At 45.6% G+C, this 25,561-nt stretch overlaps 1 protein-coding gene and 1 long non-coding RNA gene across 3 annotated transcripts; one reads left to right on the forward strand and one right to left on the reverse strand.

Moving 5' to 3' along the window:
• Window positions 1–577: 577 nt before the first annotated feature.
• LOC115854044 (uncharacterized) lies at window positions 578–15,022 on the reverse strand. The gene is made up of 3 exons (XR_009566231.1): window positions 14,599–15,022; window positions 12,440–12,487; window positions 578–707 (listed from the first exon to the last, which is right to left on the reverse strand). It is a non-coding gene; the product is annotated as an uncharacterized lncRNA (long non-coding RNA).
• A 76-nt stretch (window positions 15,023–15,098) lies between these two features.
• On the forward strand, window positions 15,099–24,894 carry MCFD2 (multiple coagulation factor deficiency 2, ER cargo receptor complex subunit). 2 transcript variants are annotated; one of them, XM_030857750.2, is made up of 4 exons: window positions 15,099–15,236; window positions 20,920–21,080; window positions 21,865–22,024; window positions 23,400–24,894. In XM_030857750.2, exons 2-4 carry the CDS (start codon window positions 20,932–20,934, stop codon window positions 23,526–23,528), a joined length of 438 nt encoding a protein of 145 aa, XP_030713610.1. In that variant the 5' UTR covers window positions 15,099–15,236; window positions 20,920–20,931; the 3' UTR covers window positions 23,529–24,894. The 2 variants fall into 2 exon arrangements, with proteins under 2 accessions (XP_030713610.1, XP_060165117.1); XM_060309134.1 differs by lacking the exon at window positions 15,099–15,236 and having other exon boundaries at window positions 20,940–21,080; window positions 21,701–22,024.
• The last annotated feature ends 667 nt before the right edge of the window (window positions 24,895–25,561 follow it).

The following is a 25,561-nucleotide window of genomic DNA, read 5'->3' on the forward strand; positions in this document are numbered from 1 at the left end:
GGTGGGCTCCTTAATTGTGGCACATGGGCTCCTTAGTTGTGGCATGCAAACTTTTAGTTGCAGCATGCATGTGGCATCTAGTTTACTGACCAGGGACCGAATCCGGGCTCCTTGCATTGGGAGCGTGGAGTCTTATTCACTGCGCTACCAGGGAAGTCCCCGTCCCCAGTATGTACATAGATGTGGTCTCCGTCCATCATAGGTTGCAGGTGTAGATAATACATACCTCTGATCGACTCTGGATTGGCCTCGCCAAGCCACTCAGAACACCAGAGGAAAGGTTTTGATCACAAAGGGTAAAAAGTATGTGAGCATTTCTTTTATTTTTTTATTTTTGGCTGCATTGGGTCTTCGTTGCTGTGCATGGGCTTTCTCTAGTTGCGGAGAGCAGGGGCTATACTCTTTGTTGCAGTGCACAGGCTTCTCATTGCGGTGGCTTCTCGTTGCGGAGCATGGGCTCTAGAGCGCAGGCTCAGTAGCTGTGGCTCATGGGCTCAGTAGTTGTGGCTCACAGGCTCTAGAGCACGGGCTCAGTAGTTGTGGCACACGGGCTTAGCTGCTCCGCGGCATGTGGGATCTTCCAGGACCAGGGCTCGAACCCGTTTCCCCTGCATTGGCAGGCAGATTCTTAACCACTGCACCACCAGGGAAGCCCATGAGCATTTCTTGAAGCATTTTGAGCAGATATGGAGCAAGTTTATAAGGACCTTCCAAGAAAAATAAGACAAAGTACACAATAGCATTTTACAATGAACTCTCTCCTTAAACTTGGATGGGAGAAAGTTTATTAAAATCCTCTTGGCAATTCTGGTAATAAACCCAAAGGACGGCATCTAAAATGGACCTGCTTTAATCTCCTCTTCCCCCACTCTACCTCCAAACAGTAAAGATTGAGCCATCAATCAGTATAGAGAGGTTCATGTAAACACTCTGCATGGTTCTTTGCATGTAAGGCAGCCCCTAAAATCTAACATTCTTCCAGAAGGATCAGAAGGATTCAAACCTTTACCCTTTTCTGAAAAAGAATGCTCTGTCAAAAGAAGTCCCTTTAATTTTAACACATTCCTTTCATCCATGTCAAGGGTGGTGTGAGTGTACTGTTGACCCTGAGAACACTTATCCTAATTACTTACAAAGAACAGTGAAACAACTGATGACTAAGCAGAGGGTTTGAGCTAATGCTTGGAGTAAACACTGTGGCTGGGAAAACTCCAGAACAAGTAACTACCTCCGTTCATGCAGCGGCTGCGATGCTGGAAAGTAACGTATCAATTGAAGTTTTGTAAAATTAAATATTATTAGAAAAGCAGAAATGATCATCATAAGAAATGCCCTCTATATGAAGGGACTTTTATAATGTGAATAGTCAGGCTGTAACCTATAGTTTATTGGGTTTGTTTAGCCAATGGCTTGTAAGGATCCTAGTTTCCTGAATCAATTCCCAGGGGCTCCAGCTCAACACTCACCTACTCTGTAAAGCCTTCCCCTCCCACCTGGGTTTTAGAATTCACTTTCATTCATCTCTGAACTCAATTTTAATATTGTCTGTGTCCTACATTTCCGCTCTTTTGGCTTTCGATATTCAATTCCTACAATCTCTCTCTCTTTTTTTTTAACGAGGTACAATTTAATACATTTTAAAATGCTTCTGTTGCCTCGTCCTTCTTTTCTCTATTTCTATCATTGCGTTCTTCAGTATATTTATAATAATCAGAATTTCAGGTATAGGTCAACAGGTGTCACTATGATAAATAAAATTTTAAAAGTTTACCATTCTTTTAAAATTGATTATCAAAAGGTACAAACTTCCAGTTATAAGATAAATAAGTACTGGGGATGTAATGTACAACGTGATGTACAACTGCTGTATGTTATATGTGACAAGTTGTTAAGAGTTCTCATCACAAGAAAAAACATTTTTTATTTCTTTAATTTTGTATCTATATGGGGTGGTGTATGTTCTCTAAAGTTATAGTGATAATCATTTCATGGAATATGTTAAACGAAATCATTATGCTGTATACCTTAAACTTATACAGTGCTCTATGTCAATTATATCTCAATAAAACTGGAAGGAAAAAAATACTAAGTAGATAGGAAAAACTTTGATTAACTGCTTCATTCACGAGTCTATCCCTTCATTTATTGTTATTAAAACTGTGTGAGAGATTGGGTGGAAAAAAGAAAATAATTATTAATGTTACTTAGAGAAGATTAAACCGTAATGGTGGGAATCTGGGGAAAAGTCCGGAGAAAAGTCAGCATAGGAACTGGTTTGTGAATTGCCTTTTTCCACCAAGTAAGTCAGTTGATATAGTCAAGTTAATTTATTCTGAGCAGACACGTGTCAGCATTTTACTGAAAAACAAGTGCAGTGTACTGAACTGACCTGTATTTTAAAAAAGTACTGGAAGCTGATTGGAAGCAGCCCAGATCCCTAAGGGCCAGTTCACAGAAGGATCAGTTAGTTCAATGTCCAAGCTACTCCCAATTTGCCAAATGTGTGATTTACCAAAAACTTAACTCTTGAAAATATCCAATGAATATTCAGGTATTTTTTACGAGTATCACAGGGAATATGTGTTATTCAGGATAGTCTTCAAGATATTACTGTCACATATTCTAATTTAAAACATTTGTATTCAATATGTTCTATATTTTTCTTCGTGTATATGAATATATTCCATAAATATATTCACTTCTGTTTCTTTCAAAACACCTTAAAATGCTGGTAAAATAAATAAAGCTTTCTGTTCATTGGAAAGCTAAGCTCACAAGAAAGTAGGGAACATTCTCAGTGGTCACAAAACTAAGAGGGAGTTAAATTGTGGGGTAGGGGAGAGCGGGAGTCAGATAAGGTGAGGCGGAGACCTCCCTGGGGTTTACTGTCTCAGGATCCAAGGATTTTGAGTTTTAATGGACATATAGCAACAGAAGAGGCCTTGGGTTAACAAGAATGAAGAGATAGACTCGATGCTTTCACATAAAGTTAGAACTCTGCAAGGGCTGTACCTTTGGTGAAAGCAGGTACCAGAAACAAAACTGCAGAAATGCACAAGGAAACAGAGAATCTCCTGGTTGAGCCTCTTGATTTGGTTAAAAAAATTTCCCCTGAGAATTTAAAATTATAGTCTGCCCTTACTCAGGTCTAGAGTTCAATCTTATACTACCTATAGAAACCAGGGACCCACAAGTTGAAAAATTAACTTAAAAATGGATACCAAGCAGATAGAAGCAAATATAAAATCTCTTTGAAAGGAATATACTCTCCACTAGGACCACACAGGATTCCCATAGACAAAACCCCACTAAAGATGAGCTCATCATCTAAACTTACAAAATGCAGGAGGAAATAATCACCATGAGTGAGAACTGAGAAATTCTGAGGAGGGAAGTGGTATGGACCTCGCCTAACATGGTAGCCTTGGCCTGGCATGAATATTCCACAGTTAAAATCTTCAAGTTGTCAGAAGAATCTGTCAGTGGCTGAAATTATTTCCTTTGTTTAGCCTAAGCAACCCGTTCAGGAGCACACTTCACAGACCAGACTCTGCTAGATGACAGCTAATCAATTCGCCTCCCCCCACCCAAATATCAAATGGAAAGAATCCAAAAACTTACTGTGCTTAGAGTGTCTGTAGTTTTTTCTTTTCTCTTATAAAGCCCCCCCCTTTTTTTTTTTTTGCGGTACGCGGGCCTCTCACTGTTGGGGCCTCTCCCGTTGCGGAGCACAGGCTCCGGACCTGCAGGGTCAGCGGCCATGGCTCACGGGCCCAGCCGCTCCGCGGTATGTGGGATCTTCCCGGACCGGGGCACGAACCCGCATCCCCTGAATCGGTAGGTGGACTCTCAACCACTGCGCCACCAGGCAAGCCCTATAAAGCCCTTTTTGTTGACAACAGCCTAATGACTATTCTCCTTAAAATAAGCAAGTATATCATTTGCATGCAGATAACTAAATGTCTCTGAGGTACGCTTTCACAGAGGCAAAAAGAATAAACACAGCAGCAGGACGACACCGCTATAACTTCAGATAATATTGAACAGAATTACCAGACTATTACAAAACCAGGTTTGTTTGCCCCACTCTGCAACAAGCCAAACGCTGAGACATGGAAGTCTGCAGCAGAGAAAGGGTTTATCCACGAGACAGCTAAGCGAGGAGATGGGAGAACAAGTCTCAGATCCGCCTCCCTAAAGGTGAGGGGCTTGGGATATTTACAGGATAAAGAAGCAGGGTGGTCTGAGGCATGGGGAAAGGGTGACGTAATCAGTGTTCTGCGCAGGTGTATCTGAGTTACATGCTTCTTCATGAGACACGTGTTCAGAAAATGGTGGCATTAGCATGATCTGATGATGGAGCTTTTGTCCCTCTGACAATAGGTTATCCATCCGACACTTGCACAGGCCCAGTTGAATGGTCAGTGTGCTTGGCCAGTTTGAACTGGGCAAGACTAACTCCATGTTCCTGAAAAACAACTTAAGAAACCATTACTGGGACTTCCCTGGTGGCGCAGTGGTTAAGAATCTGCTTGCCAATGCAGGAGACACAGGTTCGATTCCTGGTCTGGGAAGATGCCACATGCCACGGAGCAACTAAGCCTGTGCGCCACAACTACTGAGCCTGTGCTCTAGAGCCTATAAGCCACAACTACTGAGGTCGCGTGCTGCAACTACTGAAGCCTACGCACCTAGAGCCCATGCTGCGCAACAAGAGAAGCCAGTGCAATCAGAAGCCTGCACCCTGCAACCAAGAGTAGCCCCCGCTCGCTGCAACTAGAGAAAGCCCACACGCAGCAATGAAGACCCAAGGCAACCAAAAATGAAACAAAATTTTTAAAAATTAAAAAATTTTAATAATAAAAAAATAAAATAAGAAACCATTACTATAGCGACCCATATGTCAGAGGTTTTATCTGGAGGGGGTGGTTAAAGGAATCTTATGATATATTGCCCAGGCTACAGTGAAGCTTGGAGGGTATGCAATTTGCAAGAACAATTAAAGCAAGCTTGATTAGTGAAGGCAGGTTACAAGTTATTATTTATTAAGCAAGTTATAGTTCAAGGATTCTAATTGATGACTGCCCTCAGTTTCAAGACTATTAAAAAGTATGCTTAAAATAATTAGACTTATCCCTAAGTATTTTACGTTTTGGGATGCTGTTGAAATGGTATTTTAAAAATTTCGTTTTCTACATGTTCATTGTTAACATACAGAAATAACATGGATTATTGTATACTGACCTGCAGCCTGTGGCCTTGCTAAATTTACTTAATAGTTCTATTGTAGATTCCTTAGAAGGATTTTCTATCTGCATGATCATGTTATCTGTGAGTAAAGACCATTTTCCTTTTTCCTTTCTCCTTTCCAATCTGTGTGGCTTTTATATATTTTTTTGCAGTGGCTTAAAGCTCTACTAAAATGGTCGATAGAAGTGCTGAAGGTGGACATCCTTGCTTTGTTCCTGATGTTAGGGGCAAAGTATTCGGTCTTCTGCTACAAGAACATTAACTGTGGGTTTTTGTTTTTTAATATTTATTTATTTATTTGGCTGCGCTGGGTCTTAGTTGTAGCACTCAGGATCTTTGTTGCCGCATGTGAGATCTTCCTCGTGGCATGCGGGATCTTTTCAGTTGTGGCATGCGGAATCTAGTTCCCTGACCAGGGATTGAAACTGGGCCCCCTGCATTGGGAACACGGAGTCTTAACCACTGGACCACCAGGGAAGTCCCAACTGTGGGTTTTTAATAGATGCCCTTTATCAGGTTGAGAGACTACTTTTCTGTTTCTAGCTTGCAGAACATTTTTATTATGAACAGGTATTGACTTTCGTCAAACACCTTTTCCCCCATCTTTTTAGATGAGCGTAAGATCGCTTTTCTTATGATAATGTATTTATTTCTTTATTTATATACTGAAGGAAAAGAGCTCGAACCTGAAGTTTTATGTACAACACAGCCAAATTTTCATTTCAATGAGGGAAAGTAATAAGAACATTCTCAGGCACACAAGGCCTCAGAAGTTTAACACACAAAAATCCACAATGAAAATACCTTTAAAAGAAGTGTTTATGTAAGAGAAACAAATCCAGGAGAACCTTCGAGAGATATGAGATGTCAGGGTGATCAAATATTTTGATAAATTTATTGCTGTTTAAAAAAATTAAAAAGCTAAGACTAAAGAAGAGAATGTTTATCCAAAATAACTAATGTCAAAAATTCCAGGGGCTTCCCTGGTGGCGCAGTGGTTAATAATCTGCCTGCCAATGCAGGGGACACGGGTTTGAGCCCTGGCCTGGGCAGATCCCACATGCCGCGGAGCAGCTAGGCCCGTCTGCCACAACTACTGAAGCCCGCGTGCCGTGCTCCGCAATAAGAAAAGCCACTGCAATGAGAAGCCCGTGCACCGCAACGAGGACCCAACGCAGCCAAAAATAGAAAAATAAATAAAATAAATTTATTAAAAAAAAAATTCCAAACAAGAACAACATGATGGGGGAGGAGAGGGAGACAAAAGGGGTATTAAAAAATGCTAATGCATTTGACTTGTTAGAAGGGAGGTACATATACTTAGAAGTTTAAGAAACCAACAGTTGTGGGAATTTTCGTCAGGAGTTAAGTGTTCTTTGATAATAGTCAGGGATGGAAGAAGTGGGGTCATTAAATACAGATGGGTATCATTTCCAGCACCCCAGTTTATAGTATAGCTGAAAAAGAACATCCCAAGAGAAGCCAGAATTCCAAACTTTTAGCATCATGTTTTGCCCTTATCAGAAATATGAATAAGAGACGGAGAAATACAAAACCCTTCCCCACTGCCCAGATTAAGCAGGTTTTACTGACATCAGTATTTTGAATTGCCCCCTTTGTGGTTATCCTGAGGTTCTTATACCCTGGGACAATGCATCTTAGTAAGATTCAGGGTGGCATTTCATTGTTTAAAGGGGGGAGGGAACATGACTGTGAAAGGGACAAATGGTGTGATGTTCTAAGGCAGGTCCTTATCAGGCAGGTCAGTTTTCATGGAGTGCATAGAAAAATGGACAGGCTGGAAAGTAATCTCTAAAACTACCCGTGCCTGAGCACCCTTGGAATATCTGCATGGACCCTCTAGTACTCATGCTCTGTATGAACAGTGATGGGTCATTATGAATGAATGGAGAATTTTTAAAAAATTAATTTAAAAAGTCACCAACCCAGAATTTAAAAATCTTGCCTCAAGCGAGTCAGTGCCTCTAAAAATGTCCTAAAAGATCTCTTTTGTCTTAGAGCTCCTGAACACAAGCAGCTAAAATCCAGACGCAGTGTCTGATACTGTGGTAATCTATATTATAACGTAAGATGAATTTACAAACTGTCAACTTAAAAAATGCACAATGGGCTTCCCTGGTGGCGCAGTGGTTGAGAGTCCGCCTGCCGATGCAGGGGACACAGGTTCATGCCCCGGTCCGGGAAGATCCCACATGCTGCGGAGCGGCTGGGCCCGTGAGCCATGGCCACTGAGCCTGCACGTCCGGAGCCTTGCAGAGCCGGTATATATATATATTAATTTTTCAGCCGGGAAATACCTATAGTCAAGCATACATCTTTGTAAAAGATTACTGCTAATGACAAAGAATAGATATCTATGTCTGGGAAGATGCAAGAATTTGGGATCACTGAAATTCTTCCTCAAATGTGCGTCTTAATTATCTAGGGTCCCGTGTATCCAAAGCACAGACTGTCTCATCATGTTTCTCCCATCGGGAATTCTGCTCAGGGTGCACCGCTGGTGGACAACTATAGTGGGTTACGACTTAACCCTTTGTATAAGGGGATGAGTGACACCCTTTGTTCTTTTTGTTTACAAAACGAATCCTGTCTCTTACGAGAAAGTTATGGCATTGATGAAGAACATATGGGACCTTGGGAATTAGGATGGGGGAATCTAGGTGGATTTCAATCTGAGTACCTGGCATTCCTAAAACTCACTGGGTCTCCCTTCCCAGTAGAGGCAGCTTCTTCCTTCCATCCTCTGATCCCTTGCTGGTACTCTCTATTAGCTGAGCCAGCAGGAAGCCAGCTGACAGGGAAGGCTAGGAAATGCAACCCACTGGGGTCAGCCTGCTTGTGATGCAGAACACAAGAGGGGAAGAGTGAGGAATGGCTCTGGAGGCAAATACGCCCAGGACAGGACACCCCTGTGCTTTCTGCATGTGCCACTGATGTCCAAAGTTCTGCCATGGCCTGTCTCTGTCAGGTGGATCTACTTTGCATCTTCCTCATCCCAGGTCTCATCTGGTGTGCTTTGCTCTCACACTAGCCCTCTTGGAGGGCTTTGGAAGTCTTGCCTCCTTTGGCTGAACCATGCTGGGGTTTGAGGGCTTGAGGGCTTGAGGATGCTCTCAGGCCCATCTTCCTAGACATCACTCTCAGAATTGCTTCTCCATTGTTCAGGTTCCATACTGGGCCCCACGGGGCTTGCCACCTCCTGGAAAACACCCAAGGGAGGGCTCCCCTGGTGGCGCAGTGGTTGGGAGTCCGCCTGCCGATGCAGGGGACACAGGTTTGTGCCCCGCTCTGGGAAGATCCCACATGCCGCGGAGCGGCTGGGCCCGTGAGCCACGGCCGCTGAGCCTCCGCGTCCGGAGCCTGTGCTCCGCAACGGGAGAGGCCACAACAGTGAGAGGCCCGCGTACCACAAAAAAACAAACAAACAAAAACACCCAAGGGAAAGTGGGGACTCTACCCCGGTCTCCTCTCAAACCTAACCCAAGTCATGAGCCGTTGAACCAGCTTGGGATCATTTTTCAAGGGATTCTGCCCAAAAGAGTATCTCTTGGACAGCTGGGGAAAACCAGACATGGAGAGAGGACCACGAGCCTTCCAAAAGAGAGGTGCTACCCATGTCAGGGGGACTGCAGTGAGGGGTTCAGCAGGGGTTCAGCCACACAAAGGCACTCAGGATTAAACATCAGTCAGATGGAGTGGGGAGAGCAGAGCCGTAACAACTTCCTTATCCCCCTTACTCTCCAGTCCATTCCCCCACCCAACCCTAGTGTGGTCATAAACAGCAGCTAGCGAGATGGGGAAGAGTTGGTGATTGAGAGAGAGGAACTTGCTATTTTATTAGACAACTTTCTGTTCTACTTTTTTCTAGCCACATCCATGTGTAACTTAGATGCAAAAATTTTTTAAATTAAAATTCATGAAATGTACATTAACCATTGTATATAATCAAATAATTATGCAGACCGTACCACTCTAAATGAACAATCTCCAATTTCAACTGAGCCTTCAACTCAGGCCAGGAAGTCTTCTATCTCCTTTAGGCAGCTTGCTTTCCCAGATACACAATGATGATTTCAAACTCTGACCCACTCAATCTACCTGCCCTTCCCCCAATCACGGCTCTCTCAGAAAATAGCCATGCCTCCCACATTTCAGGCTAACACCCATCTGGGCTTTGTATCCATTCTCTCCTGCCTCCTCAATAACCTTGTTCTTTCAGTTTTGTCCATTCTGCTCTTTACAGTGTCATTTTTGCTGGCTCCTTCCCAAAAGGATTTAAACATGCACAAGGCCTTCCACCTTAAAGACAACACTTCTGGATCCTGTGTCCCCCTCTAACTACTTTCCTTTGCCTCACAGCCAAGCATGAGAGGCTTGCCCATACTTGCCGTACCCAGTCTTTCCCACCAGCCACTCACCACCCACTGTACGTTGGCTGCTGCCCAGCACTCCACGTAAACTGCTCTCTGAGCCCCCAGTGACCTCACGCTGGTAAATCCAGTTCACACCTGAGTCCACATCTTGCTGGACCTCTGTATCACGTGAGAATGCTTTGGATTGCAAGTAACTGTCTTCGAGTGGCTTAAACAAATAGGAGTTCTCTGCACATAACAGGATATCTGGAAGTAAGCAACTGCTGGTGTTGGTTCAGTGGCCCACAGTGTTAGGGCAGCCTTTCTAAATTCTCTCCCACTTCCGTCCATGATTGAGGATGACTGCTGAGATGGTACGTCCCCATTCAGGGCTGGAGGAAGGGAAAAGGTCTGCACCCGTCACTTGTCTCTTTTATCAGAAAAGCAAGATTTCCCAAGTTCCCCTTCTGTCTCATTGCCCAGAACTATGTTACCTAGCCATCTCGCTGCAGAAAAGATGGGGAAGTGAGTGTTTAACGTTTTTTAGCCTTCATTGTGGAGACAGACAAGAGAGAAGGGTGTTGAAAATGGAAACTGGGCTACCACCGACTCAAACTCATCCGCGTTGGCCCGGTGTAGCTCTTTGGTTACCTGAAACCCATGCGCATCCCTCTTTCTCACATACACATCTGACATGCGGGGAGCTCACTCCATAGAGGAGGTAATCCTAAAGTCCCAGCCAGCTCCTACATACAGCTGGGAGTCCAGGTACTCTGTGTACTGTGCAGGCCCCTTTCAGGTCCAGATGTGGCTTCTCATGGTTGGATGATTTAAGCTAAGACAAGTTCATTTTCCGCTAAAATGAGAAAGATGGGACGTACCAAGTGTTGGAGAGAATGGGGACCAATAGAACTCTTGCTGGAGTGTAAACTGACACAGCCACTTGGAAAACCTTTTGGCACTACCTAATATAGCTGAACATCTGCATTCCCAGGAGCCAGCAGTTCTACTCCTAGGCTAATACCTGACAGAGACCTGAACAGTTGTGCAAGAAAAGACATGTTCTACAATGTTGAAGTAGCATAATTTATAACAACCTAAAATTGGAAACCACCCAGATATCCACTGACAGTAGAAGGGAAAAGAGAATAGCATACAGAGATGAGAATGCTCAAAATCTACACGCTATGAATGAATCTCAACATAATGTTGAGTAAAAGAAGCCATAGATAAAAGAGTAGGTACTGTGTGATTCCATTTACAGAAAATACAGAAACAGGTAAAACTGCTCTGTGGTATTAGAAGTCAGGATAGCAATTACCTTTTAGGAAGAGGGTGGTGCTTGGAAGGGAGCACAAGCGGGTCTCCTAGGGTGTTGGTAATGCTCTGTTTCTTGATCTGGGTGCTGGTTATATGGGGGTGTTCAATTTCCGAAAATTTATTGAGCTGTATGCTTTTCTGTATGGGTACTTTTGTGTATACTATTCTGAAATAATAGAAAAAAACCCATATATTTACATATATGCCCCTGGTTCCTGGCACAGAGCTTCTAAAACACTTGTAATTTCACAAGTGATAAGAAGCATCTTTCGTTCTAATACTTGGCCTTTGACGCTGTTTCCAAATCCTTTGGAATTTCCTTGGTGATAGGCGTGTCCTTTGTTCTAATACGGTGACCCTTGGGGGGCCCCTGGATGGCTTCAGGATGGGTCTGATCACCATAAAGACCAAATCATGATTAGACACTTTGAGCTTTTAGCGCTACCCACTATCCTCCAAGAAGCGGAGAGGGACTGGAGATTGAGTTAATGATCAATTACGCCTATGTGAGGAAGCCTCCATGAAAATCCCAATAGTACAGGGTTGGAGAGCTTCTGGGTTGGTGGAACACATCCACGTGTCTGCAGGATGGGGCACCCCAGCTCCAAAGGGACAGAGGCTCCTGTGCTTGGGACCCTTCCAGACCTCACCCTATGTATTTCTTCATCTGACCGTTCATCTGTACCTGTTATGATATCCTGTGTTATATAATAAACTGGTAGATGTAAGTGTTTCCCTGAGCTCTGTGAGCTGTTCTAGCAAGTGATCAAATCCCAGGAGGGAGTCATGGGAGCCTTCAATTTGTAAAGTCGGACAGAAGTCATGGGTAACCTGGGGACCTACTAATTGTGCTTGGCATCTGAAGTGGGTGGCAGTCTTATGGGGCTGAGCCCTTTACTTGTGGGGATTGTACTAACTTCAGTTAGTGTCAGAATTGAATTGCACTGTAGGACACTCAGCTGGTGTTGTAAGGAATTGCTTGGTGTGGGAAAAACCACACATCTGCTGTCAAAAGTATTGTGTGTGTGAGTAAAGGGAAACAGAAGTGTGTTTTTTCTAAACAATCGTGCATCAATAAAATGTAAAAAAACAAAACCAAACAAAAAATACAGGGAAACACATTCAATGCACAATGTGAAAAAATAATAAATACTTCCTTTCAGAAAAAAAGAATGGAAAAATACGTAGTATCCCCCAGTCAGTGGCAGTGTATTAAGTTCTTGTTGGGAAATCTGGCAGCCCTTCCCTTGTTTAAACAGGAACAGACCAATATTGACCAGGCTTGAGATTTTAGGGACACATGATTGCCTCAATCATTTGTTAGGCTTCTGGTCAATTCCATACATGAGTAATCACAATCAAATAACTTATCTAGGGAGTCTTTAAATGGTTTTCTAATGAAAGCTTATATTTTCCCCCAAAATAATTAATATATTTACTTGGTTTTTAAAAATTAAAGCCAAACAAAAAGATATAAAATGAGGTCTTATTCTTACCTCTGTTCTCTTTCATTAGTTTCTTGTGTATACCTCAAATGTTTCTTTCTGCAAAACAAGCAAAGCCAACTATTAGAATATTTAAGTCTTCTAGGGGCTGGTATCTGTGTGCTTAATTGCAGTGGAGACAATTCAAAACACAGCAGGTACAGAAGCCACCTATAGTCCATCTTTGCTACCTTGGGCCTCCATCTTCTCTCCTGATAAAGCTGCCTCTTCCCTGTCTCCATTTGTGCTGGCTTCAGCTTGGGTATTTAAAGAAAATTATTTATTTCAACCCAGCAAGTCTCCAAATTGTGGGACTCAGCTAATTTAGGTTGTAAACTGCAGGTAAGCTGTTCCTTTCCCACCAAGGCCTTATTTTCTTTAATCTCTGCTTTCCAATCAGTTAGCTCTAATCTGGATTTGCCACTCTCTTGAAGGACTTTGCTGAAAGCTACTTAAAAAAGGAAAAAAAAAAAAAGCCAACAGTCATGAATGTTCTGTATTGTTCCTGAGATTTCTCCTGCAATACAACTTTGGTTGGCATGTGGGTTTTTCCCAAGGTCCAGCAAGTGATAGCAGTTCAACAGTTTAACTACTGCTTAACATGTAGGTCACCAACTTTCCATTTGGAATAGAGTCTTTACCACTGGCTACCTTAACCTTCTGTTAGCCAATTTCACGTTTTAGTATCTGTTTTTTTTTGTGTCCTACTTCTGGTACCAAGTTATTTGCCTGTTAGGAATGGGTTCAGCTACAAGTTATAGAACGCTCACCTATAAATGGCTTAAACAATTGACTCACGGACTAAAATGGGGCAAGAATGAAGGTAGGTAGCAGATGATAGTTTCCTGGATGTCAATTATACCTCAATAAAGTTGAGGGGGCAAAAAGGATGGCTCCTCGAGTTTGGCTTGAACAACTAAATGGATGGCAGTGATAGTCACTAAAATGGGAAAAACAGAGAGGTACACGTTTGGGGGTGAAAATGAATATTTTGGTGGGCCAAGTTAAATTTGCGATGCCAGTTAGACACTCGTGTGGATATGTCAAGTAAGCAGTTGTTTAGAGGAGTGAGGACTTACAGGCAGAGGTCATTGTTAGAGATCTACCTTTTGGAGTCATCTGCTTGCAAATGGCAGCTAAAGCCATACGACCAGATGAAATCACAGAAGGACAGTGGGTAGGGAGACAAAGAAGGGGACTAAGGATAGAACAGTAAGCACTCTGATATTTACAGGTTGAGCAGAAGATGAGAAGTCAGTGAAAAGAACCCAAGAAAGAATAGTCAGTGAGGTAGGAGGAGGACCAAGAGTACATGGCATCAGAAAACAAGAGAAGAACGTGTTTCAAAGTGGGGATACCTGACTGAGGAATAGTACTGAGCGGGCAAGTAAAAACAGAGGAGAAGCACCACTGAATTTGCATGGAGATTGTAGTTTCAGCAGTGTAGCGGGGAAGAAACCAGAGCAAGATTATATGATCGTGGGGATGGGCTATTAGAGGGGGAGTAATTGGTGATTCGAGAGAGGACAGAGGATAAGAGCCATAGAAAAAGTGTAGGCGTTGGTTAAACAGAATGAGAATGCTTTATCCATCAGACACTGAGCTTGTTGAAGGAAGAGATCATATCTTGTTTGTATTTGTTTCTCTGGTAACTCCTAGCACAGTGCCTGGTACCTAGAAGGTACTCAAGAAATGTTATTGAATTAATGAATAAATGAGCAAATGGTAGAATGGATGCATGGCAGAGGGAGGGCTGAAAAATGAACTAGATCTATAACTAACTCAAACTTCAGGGGAAGGAAAGGGGAAGGAGCCTGGAATTAATAGGGTTTCTTCTATCCTACAAAGCCTCTGCTCTCTTGCCACACGGTCAGGGAAGGGAGGAAATAAAGATTTCTGAACTTCACTGGAAAAACGGTGCCTTCTCTGGGCTATTAAGCTATTAAGTGATTCTTGATCCTAGACCATGTTTTCACCATCCATGTTTATTTCTTCATTCTGCCAACACATAAAAAGATAGGAAGCCCGGGTGCCTTGTTCTCCCAGTTCCCAGACACCCGACATGGTCCTCTCAACCAAGTCCCTGCATCTTCTTCAGTCCCTGGCTGAGACTCCGGCAGTTTCATATTTCCTGGGGTTATTTGGAATTTTTCCTTAGAGATGCATCTTACCTATCTAAGGATCAGTATATCCGAAGTACACAAAGTTTCCTGTTTTCCTCCATCCTGAATTCCCCTCGGGGCACACTGTTGGTGGTCAATTGCAGTGGCTAATGGCTTGATCCTTGTAGAACTGGAATGGCACGCAACATTTTTTTCCTTTACGCTATTATCTTTCTTCCCAACTTGCAGTCAGAGGAACCCAGGAACCTGTAAATGTGGAGGTGGAGGTGGAGTTGGAGCTGAAAGCCAGTTTTGACACCCGCTGCATCCGCTTTCGCCACCTTAGGTCCTCGCCCTACTACGTCCCTGGGGGCTTCCGGGGTTGCCTAGCAACCTGCGGGGGCTCTGGGGGTTCAGGTGGCCCAACCGAGTATCGCCCTCGGGAAAGTAGGCAGAAGAAACGCCTCCGCCCAGCCCTTACTGGGCCTGAGCCCGTTACACGCGGAATCAGCCCAGCAGCCCGGCGCCGGGCAGGGGCGGGGCCCGCGGCGCCAATGGGCGGGCGGAAGGGGTGCGCGTGCGCACAGCAGGACGGGGGGGGGTGGGGCGGGGCCGAGAAAAAGCGTTCTGAGGACGGGTGCTGGTGAGGCTCACGCCGTAGGGCTTCGTGTCCGGAGAAAGCTGTTTGGCAACTGCTAGCTGCGAGGGTGAGTGAACCAGGGAGCAGCCGCAATCTGGCTGCGGCCTGTGAGGCCTGTGACCCGACCTTGGAGGAGGAAGTCCGTGGGACGGCATTCAGGGGTCCGCAGCGGGGCGGGATCCCGGCGTCCCTTTGGGGGTCTCGGGGCTTCTGGCTCAGGTTGGGAGGCAGGAGCGGCCTGGGTGAGGGTATCGGACCCCAAGTCGGTCCGGGAAGCTAGCGGACTAGGAGCAGAGCCTCTCCCCCGGGGCAGATGGGCCCGATCAGGGCCAATCTCTGCCCTCTTGGAGACCTGCCGTGGACCTGCGCGCTGGCCTGAGTCGTAGCTCTCCATCTGCTCCTGTACCCCATCTCTCTCTGGGGGAGACAATAAACAGGTCCTGTCGGGCGGGCGAGCTTGGCCAGGCCGTGCCAGGGGAGTGGGGAGACAGGGGGAGCTTGTATTCCTCTCTAGTATTCCCTGTCTGGGCATGGCACCGCCATCCACCCAGTTGCCCAAGCAGAAACCTGGGCATCATTCTCACCTCCTACACTCTTTACCCACCCACATCGATTTCATCACAAATCTCTCTGGGATACACCCACTTCTCCATGCCCAGTTCCTCTGCTCTAGCTAGTTCAGGCCACCTTCATCTTTCCCTTGGACTACTCAGTAGCCTCCTGACTGGTCCCTGTATCCCTTCTCCATCCTCTGTAGTTTGTTATGTAGTGGAAAGCCAGAGTGATGGTCTTAAAACAGAAATCTGATCACGTCACCAGACCCCTCTCCCCATTCCCTTATCGCCCTTCCGTGGATTCCCATTGCTCTTATAACCTCTTGAACAGGGCTTACAAGGCCCTTCGTGACCTGTCCTCTTTTTACTTTAACTCATCCATCTCCACTATACTGTGTCTTCAACCATATTGAAAGCTTTTTATTTCCCAGATTGGATCAAGTTCCTTCTAGGCTTAGGTGTTTGTTACATTATGTTCCCTCTACCTGAGATGCTGTCCTTTAGCACCTTGAAAAAAAAATCATCCTTCATGCATTAACCCAGGTGTGGGTTGGGGCTTCTGTGGTACCCCAGGGCTGTTGCGTGAACTGATCTTTCTTTTCCAGCAGGCTGTAATCTGTGTGACAGGAGCCTGTCTGGTTCACAGCCCTTTCCTTAGAACCTTGTGCAGCACCAAGCTGTTAATGAAGAGTGTTAGCTAAATGTATAAATGAAGCATGGCAGCTCCCTGGGCTCCCCAAATGAACAAAGAGATCAAGTTATTAAATGCCTGCTTTTTCAGAACCAGTTCTCAATCCCCAACCCATGTAGAGCTTTCTTTGCCTAGGAACCTGGTTCTTTTCTTGCTTTCAGTCCAGGACCATGGTAGTTTTAAATGGGGAAATGCCAGTCAGGTTTTTCTTTGGCATCACCTCTGGCTACAGGATGTGTGGCTGCTTTGAGGTTGATTCTCAGCTGAGGGCCCCAGCAGGAGAGGAAAGTGGCTAGCAGCTGCTGTGGTTTTTATGGGAGGAAGGCTCGCTGCAAACTCTTAGGTGTTGGTAAGACACAATGAGCGTGGGCCTGGCCAAACCACTGGTGGGACGGCTCCAAAGGGAAGGTTTTTTTTGTTTTTTTATTTTGCGGTACGCGGGCCTCTCACTGCTGTGGCCTCTCCCGTTGTGGAGCACAGGCTCCGGACGCGCAGGCTCAGCGGCCATGGCTCACGGGCCCAGCCGCTCCGCGGCATGTGGGATCCTCCCAGACCGGGGCACGAACCCGCGTCCCCTGCATTGGCAGGCGGACTCTCAACATCTGCGCCACCAGGGAAGCCCAGTTATTTTTTTTTAGTGTAGTCAGATCCTCTGTGATAGGGAACAACACACCTAGGTTGCAGGATCCACTGCCCTGATTCAGAGTGAAGGTGTGCTATGCCAGGTCAGCTCAGCACTTGGTAATAAATTCACTAGGGTAAAGGAGAAGCAGAGAAAATAGGTTCCCTGTCTTCAGAGAGGGAGAGAAAAGAGAAAAACAAACGGAGCACAATATGTGACCATATGTTAAGGCCAAGTGAGTGTGAGAGACTGCAAACTGAGGTCAGAGGAGGGAACAGTCGGTCTTGGCTGGGAGAACACAGAGGTGACATTTGAATTGGGCCTGGAAGGAACAGGGAGGACGGACAGGTGGAAACAGTGGGAACAAATGCTCTGGGACTGGAAGAGGCTGCTGGAGCTGTGAGGGAAGCCCAGTTACAGTCAGGGCACTGCGGGAGCTCCCTACCATCAGTGGTCTAGCGCTTCTTCCCAGGAATGACGCTTCTCCTTGTGAAAGGTGTCTCAATGGTTGTGTTCCACTCTCTCAGAAATCTCTCCTCTGGATTTTTCTCCAGCCTAGCCTTTAATTTCTCAGAGGCCAGTGAGCCCAGGAACTCCTGGGGCTTATCTGCCAAGCTCTTTGCTTATGGCCTTGAGCTAAGTAGTTGGATGATGCAACTTGTTCTTGCGGTGGAAGGGACTTGCTAATGTTTCCTTTTCAATGTGAGTGGTTTAATTTGTTAAGTGGCAGTCAGATTCCCTGTGCTCCTGTAGCACTTGTAGGTGGGAGTTTCTCTTCGGTGTTTGTAGATTTGTCTTTTGTTGTGGTCTAATGGTTAGAAACCTGCCACAGCAGACCAAAATGGGCTAAGTCCAAAATGTATGGTTCTTGACCTTTATCCTGTCTCCTATGAAGAGGGGATAATTTGGACTCAAGCACTGGGTTGCTTCTTGGTGTTATTTAAATAGAACCTCTCCCCCGCCTACCCCACCCCTATCTGATATACTAAGTATCCAACCACATAGTTATAGGAAACGGTGCCATGGGTCCGATGACCACTCAGCTTTTCTATCTGATAGATGCCTCCGAAGCTAAGTTTCATCCTCAGTTACATTGACATCAGAACTTGGCAGCGTTATCTGTGAAGGTGGTAATCGCCCCCAGCTCCCGAGGACCGTGGCACACAGGCTGAGAATCACCAGCGTCTGAGCAGGCACTGTGCCCAGTGCTGGGGATGTGGACGCAGTCCCCGGCCTCACAGAGCCCAGTTCCACAGGGGGTACTGAGAGGTAATCAGGCACGTTCAAGGTCGTGTGCACAGCTGTTGTCAGCGATGGACAGGACCCTTCTGAAGGGAATCACTTAGGAGCATATGGGAAGAATGCCTAAGCCAGACTTGGAATTGAAGAAGGCTTGCTGGAGAAAGAGACATCTAATGCATATGAATCTGAAAGACTTGGGAGGAGCTGGCTTCCCCCTCTGGTCCCTCTTGTCCCAGAACTCTATGGTGTGTGGTCAGAACAAGTTGTTCTGCTCTAGTTGGGGCAGTCTCTGCTGAGAGTAACTTGAGACCTTGTTTTCTGGTACCAGGTACAGTGACAGTGGCCTCATCAGGGTCTGGACACTTTTATTTGGTAAGATTGGGATGTAGTTTCTGGCTGCTCCTGAATTATTTTGTAGAGATGAGACTTAACTGGAATCCCCCTTTATATTCCATCCATATAGTCTGGAACAAAATTATGGGCTGAATTGTATTAAATACATATTTGTAAAGACAAAACATGTTTATAGTAGAAATTTTAGAAGCAATAGAAAAGTAAAGAGAAGAAAAATCAAAATCACTCCTGGGGACTTCCCCTGTGGTCCAGTGGTTAAGACTCCGAGCTTCCACTGCAGGGGGCGTGGGTTAGATCCCTGGTCGGGGAACTAAGATCCCACATGGCATGGGCAAAAAAAAAAAAAATAATAATAATCACTCCTAATCTCATAATTCAGAAAATAATCTTTGTTAATAGTTTTTAGTCATTGTCCTGTGTATGAGAAATATACATACATTGTTTTGGTTTTTACAAAAATGAATTCTTCTTTTTTTTTTTTTGACTGTACCACACGGCTTGTGGGATCAAAGTTCCCCAACCGGGGGTTGAATCAGGCCCACAGCTGTGAAAGCACTGAGTCCTAACCACTGGACTGCCAGGGAATTCCCCAAAAATGAATTATTCTTTACAGATTTTTGTAGCCTGCTCTTTTTCTCTTGGTATATATTGAATATCTTTTTCTGTTTCTGTTATGAATTATGACGATTGCATTATGATGTCCCTATTCAGTTGTGAGACTAGATGCTTCTTTTTATACCCTAGAAGTTATACATCCCAGTGACCATTGTCTCCTTCGGGAGGATACTGCTGATATCCAGCAAAGTGGGTTTGGGAAATTTTCTTAAACATTGTGGGGATGGCATTCTCCCAGGGTCCTACCCTACACAGAGCCTTTCAGGACGGGTGAGAGGGGCTGTAACACCTCAGTGGAGGTGGCGACGGCTTCGGAGCTGAGCCCTCTGTGGCATGTGCGAGGGTCTGACTGGTACCTTATGCTTTCTCTTCGCTGCTCTAGGTTTTTTGGCTGCAGCTGGCCCCTTAGAAATCACTGGCCCTTATTATCCAGGGAAGTGAAGGTGTGAGTCAGGTGTTTCCTTTGTGTTGTATGGAGATCTCCTGGCTATCCTTCACCTTCCTTTTTGAGGTCAGTCTGTAAGCCCCTGGAAAGACCAGGACTTTCTGTTTAACAGCAGTTAGTAAAGGCTTGAGCCTTGGTGGGGATACGGGTGGGAACAAAGCACTCCTGCCCTCGGGGAGCTTGCTGTGTAGCCAGTTGTGTCTTCTTGTTGACCACGATTCCAAGTCTAGCTAAACCCCAGAAGTACTTGACGGAACCTAATTCCTATGGAACTCTCCTCTCCAGCGCTCTTTCACCTGGTTCAGTTACTTGCCTCCGTCACAGCCCTGGGAGGTGGACAAGGCAAGGGTTAACGTCCTCTTTTCCGTGTCCACCACTGCGGGCCTTGATCTGACCCGCCCCGTTGCTTCCCTCAACCCCCATCCCTGGACTCACTCCACCTAATACCTTCCCTGCTGTGCTGCCAGCTGAGCCACTGTGAAACCAAGCTCTGATCTCGTCTCCCATTCATGAACCCTCAGTGGCTCCCATGTATCCCCAGGAGACTTCAGCCCCCTTGGCCTAGCGGGCAAAACCACATCCAGCACGGCCTGGTCAACCTCTGCAGCCTGTTGTCTACTGTTCCGTCTATTTCATACCCTCTAAGCTCCAGCCTGACTCAACCACTCGGAATTTCTCTCCCACTTGTCTGCACCTGCCCCTCTGCTCGCACCTTCCCTTCGTCCTTCAGTCCCTCCACATCCACTGTGTGCCCATCCATCCGGGCCCTGCTGAAGTATCCCCAGGTCTGTTAACCTTCTCTGGCTTTCCCTCGCCCAAAGGAAACTTCTTCCTCTGAACTCTCAGAGGGTTTGATCTTTCTTTAGTACACCTCACTTTGTGCCTTGATTCGTGCTCTCAGTAGGAAGTATTTCTCTCGCCAGACTGTAAGCTGCTTGTAGGCAGAAATACTCTCCAAATCCCTGTAAGCTGTCACCAAGTTGCTTGGCGTTCCAAAGGGGCTTCAGGAAATGTCATGGACCTGCCCTCCCGTTTGAGTGATGGGGACCTGGAGAGCGCAAGGTCACCCTGCAGTCTGGCGTCAGAGCTGTCCTGGGCCCAGGCCTCCTCTTTCCCAGGCTTGCTTCTTCACCCAGGTTCCCAGGAGCGCGCTGTGTCAAGTCGTGAAAGAACCTCAGTTCAGTTCTGGTGTTCTCACCTTCATCTTCTGTGTTCCCCACCTCCCAGGTACCGGTGACCATGAGATCTCTGCAGCCACTCAGAACCCCCTTCCTGTGCGCCCTGCTCTGGGCCTTTTGTGCCCTGGGTGCCAGGGCCGAGGAGCCCGGGGCCAGCTTCTCCCATCCCGGCAGCGTGGGCCTGGATAAGAGCACAGTGCATGACCAAGAGTACGTATTCAGCCGGGGCTGTGGTCCAGGGGCCTCCCCACCTGCAGCTGCAGCCAGCTACAAAGGCACGCGCTGCCCAACTTTCCTTCTACTATTTGTGCGACCCCTTAACATTTTCCAAGGATGATATTTATTCCTTATGGCCACCTGTAAGTCAGGTATTCTTTTTTCACCATCATATCACAGATGGAGGATCTGGAGGCCCAAAAGGGATAAATGACTCGCCTGAATTCATTGTTTCTCTCTTTCACCACAAACACACACACACACACACACACACACACACACACACACACACACACACACACACACACACACACACACACACACACACACGTAGTTGCAGAGTCCAAAATAGAGCTAAGGTTTCTTGCTTCTGACAAGACCTTTTTCTTTTGTATTGGCGTGTTCAAACATTGAATCATTTGTTGCCACTTTTGCCCTGGGCCAGTTAGCCTCACACATTATACTCTGTTATCCTTAAATTGGTTTAAGAAAAAAAAATTAATAGCTCCCCCAAATGCTATAACAATATTCTAATAATAAAAAGGAAAAACACCCATAATCTTGCCAGCATAACAAATGAACTATTTGATTTTCTTTTCCCCTGCTCCTTTCAGGGCCTCGCCTGTATCTGTCTTCCCTGAGTGTGGTCTGCCACTGTTGATGTTTGTTTTTCTGGGATGGATGAACTTTAAGATCTTGAACGTTTCAGAGTCCTTAAGGTTTTGGTAGGATCCCAGCATCGCCACCAAGTGGTCTGAGTCTCACTGTTGGTCTTTAGGCATATCATGGAGCATCTAGAAGGTGTCGTCAACAAACCAGAGGCAGAGATGTCCCCACAAGAACTTCAGCTCCATTATTTCAAAATGCATGATTATGACGGCAATAATTTGCTTGACGGCCTAGAACTCTCCACAGCCATCACTCATGTCCATAAGGAGGTAGGTCAGGCAATGGCTCAGTAGACAGCAGCTTGGAAGAGCCTCCCTCCGGTAACTCAGTCCCCGAACTTGATGACCTCCCCCGTCCTTGTGCAACACTATTGCTGCTTCTCCTTTTTCTGCTCACCCTCTGTTCTGCCTCTTTTCCTGTTCAGCGGTCCTTCTCATACAGGGTGACGGGCTGAGGCAGAAGCCCCAGAGCTTTCCTTTTATCTTTAGCAATTGCTGCTGGCATTTCTGCTGCACGCCAGCATCTGAGAACCAGCTAAAAGACAGACCACATTCCAAATGCAGAACAGGGGAGAAGTTATCTCATTTGGGAAGAATGGCGAGTCAGGGGACCAAGGGCTCAAGGGATTTGGTGATAATTGAGGGTTTGGGTGATACAGTACGGTGCTCGTAGTTTACAAAGCACTTTCCAGCAGGTTAGAGATCTCGTCTGATCCCTGCAGTAGCCTGGGAGCAGGAAGGGGCAGGCCTTGTTATTGCCCCCAGTTTGAGAGGTAAGGAAGCTGAAGTTCAGATCTTACGTCTCCAGATCTAATGTCTGTCCCACTGTGCCACACTGTAATCTCTAGAGAGCAGGAGAGGCAAAGTTGGGGAGGGCGTGTGCTCGCACGGCTGCGAGCTGAGCCTGGTGGGGTTTGCTTTGAAGGCTGCGGGGAGCGCTAGGGCTCGCACGGGAGGCTGGCATGATGAGCGCAGGGTCTGCTATGGGAGGCATACGGGCGGACGCCAGGCAGAGGGACTGCGGTCCAGCAGCCCTGGCAGGCGAGGATGCTGGTGGCGGCAGGAGAGGGAAGGGGGACGTGGGAGAGGAGGCAGGGGAAGAATCAGCTGAGGACGTGAACAGCAGTAGCTCAGCGCTCAGCCCTGTGAGCAGAAATGCCTTCGCCTCAAAGATCATGATGAGGTCTACTGGTCGGCAGTGCCTTCTTCGTCTTGTTCTGACCTTGAGATGTTGTCTAGCGTGGACTGTTTCCACTTTAGCAGAGCTGACCCTCAGGAGGGCCTGGGCTGTGAGCTTTTCTCTAGGATGGGGCTGCGGGTCCTGGAATCTCTGAAGCTCAGAATTCTGTGTGGACCCAGCTTTCTACAATGAACACGTATGACTTTTGTAATGAGAAAAGAATGGAAAGTAATTTTTAAAACAAATAAGCGAGTGCTTACTTTGATTGTATCGTCCTTTTAACTGCCAAAAATCATTTCTAAATTGGATTATTATGAATTGAGTCTGGATCTGATATGTGGTTTGTGGATTCCTGGACGTAGAAATACTACATCTGAAGGAGTTTATTGACATTTTATTTTGGACATTAACCAAGCGCTTCCAGTAAAAGATGCCGCTCATCCTTGTCTAATTTGTACCTTGTAGGAAGGGAATGAACAGACACCAATGAACGAAGATGAACTGATCAACTTAATAGATGGTGTTTTGAGAGACGATGACAAGAACAATGACGGATACATTGACTATGCCGAGTTCGCAAAATCACTGCAGTAGACACGATGTGGCCACCTCCCAGTTAGATGCAAATGTGAACCGTTATAATGTGATCAGACACTTTCGGTAATGCAAAATAACTCATTTCCAAAATACTGCTACGGTATTTTGAACCTGTAGCAGCTGGTTACACTGGGGTGAGAAAGAGAAATCAAGAGAAATCAAAAAGCAGAGAAATGGGACATACTGTAGTCCCCAAGTACTATTAAATCTCTTATTGGACAAGGGCTTGATTAAAGAATCCTTTTAAGAATATTGGATAATTGGAGCTGAGCACTCAGGAACTAGACTGGAGAATGCTGCCAGGCTCTTGGTTTTAATTCATGCTACCTGAAGAGTAAGACAAGCTCTTGCTAACTGGACACACTTTTCAGCAACTGAAGGAATGGAGTGAATGCCACATGTTTTCCCTGGTGGGTCCTGTCTTTAGGAAACATGGTCAGTATTCTGTAAAGTTCCCCTGGCCTAAATGATTACTTGTTCTGGCCAAGGGAGTATTTATTAGGCTATTTCAAAGCCACAGCATCTATTTCGAAGAATGTCAAATAGTTCAGCGAGCCACAGAGTCTAAGATTCTGTATCTCCTGGCACTTTGGAAACAGCACACCACTGACCTAAGAGATTCACCGTTTTCAGTTTTTCAATATTTTATAAAACTACTGCCACATCCTTATGCTTTCTTTTATGTCTTCTTCAACCTAGGAGAGACCTCGAGTCTAAAAGTGTTCTCTACTTCTCATCATTAGCAAATGTTACAGCTTTCTAAATATTTGTATTTAACTCTTGTTTCTAGGGTTCTGGTTCGCAGTTTAGAAGCTCTTAGGAATAAAAGGACTTTATCCCTTCTGCTTGATACAGCAAGGGTGAGCTACTAGCTGGGCTAGCGTAAGAGAGACGTGTAAAGATTGTTCACCAAGCACAGTGATTAACCCAATGCAAGTTAGATTTAGAAAGAATGTTGTTTAAATTACCTCTTCTAGCCTGAATACGTGAATTCTTTCAGATCAGGAAAGATTAGAAAAAGAAGCCTGAAAACTCTTAACATTGTGAATAGTAATTGAAAACAAGCAGCGGCAGCAGATTATAATTTGGTTTATGGGATGTGACGCATGTGCTGTGATAGGAAACCTGAAATGATGGTTGAATGGGAAACAAACTGCATACAATTTGCTGTAAGATATATAGAGACTTATTTTCTGTACCAAAGTATTCTTTCAAGAAAAATAAGTATTTGTAAAAATGGTTTCGTGTCAAGTATTTGTGCAATCAGAGCTGAATTGTAAACTATTCTTGCAAAGTCTAGTATTTTGAAAGATTTATATAATGAATTCTGGATATATGACGAATAAAACCGATGAGCAGTTGATTTTGTCCACATAGGCTGCTTCTCCTACCACACGAAGGGTCGGTTGGTTTAATGCAGAAGTTTACACGTGCCTTCTCCATCCCAGGTGCTGGGGCCCACCCCGGCGCTACCCTGTTCCTTTCTGCAGGGGTAGATTCCCAGGATTCACAGTCACTTTCCCCTTTTAGGCATTTTTTCCTCTGAATGAAATCACTTTTTTGGACCTTCCTTCTCTGGCCAAGTTCAGATTATGACTGCATTCTCTAGCTTAGGAGAATACAAGGTTTTCTCCTTGAGTCTGGTGACTGGTTTTTCTTTGCCAGAAAATTTAATTAGATAGTGTTATCGAAAGGCTCCCTGGCCCAAGCAAAAAGCACAGTCTTCCCTGGCTTTTTGGGAACGACGCTTTGTTCTGCCAATGGAAAAGTGAGCAAAGGAAGAAATTACCATTGCCTCCCCCCCAGCCCCACCCCCTGCCCGAAACCCCTTCTTCATCCAGAGCTGCCCTTCCAGATGGACCTAGAGAGCAGGCTCGCGGTTGAAAGGACCTCGCACTGTTGGCAGCTAGGGAGTGAGGCAGCTGGGGAGCAAGAAGCCGATTCTTACAAGGTAGAGTCGCCCAGACCAGACACCTCTTTCCTCCTCCGCAGCTGGCTGCTATCTGAAATTATTCCATGCTGGCCTCTGC

This window comes from Globicephala melas, chromosome 12 (genome assembly GCF_963455315.2).
Source record: "Globicephala melas chromosome 12, mGloMel1.2, whole genome shotgun sequence".
Classification (NCBI taxonomy): domain Eukaryota; kingdom Metazoa; phylum Chordata; class Mammalia; order Artiodactyla; family Delphinidae; genus Globicephala; species Globicephala melas.

Coding starts and splice junctions, on each gene's coding strand:
- MCFD2 (XM_030857750.2), top strand. CDS start 20,932: ATGAGATCTCTGCAGCCACTCAGAACCCCCTTCCTGTGCGCCCTGCTC. Junction 21,081..21,864: donor AGCACAGTGCATGACCAAGA/GTACGTATTCAG, acceptor GTTGGTCTTTAG/GCATATCATGGAGCATCTAG. Junction 22,025..23,399: donor TCACTCATGTCCATAAGGAG/GTAGGTCAGGCA, acceptor TGTACCTTGTAG/GAAGGGAATGAACAGACACC.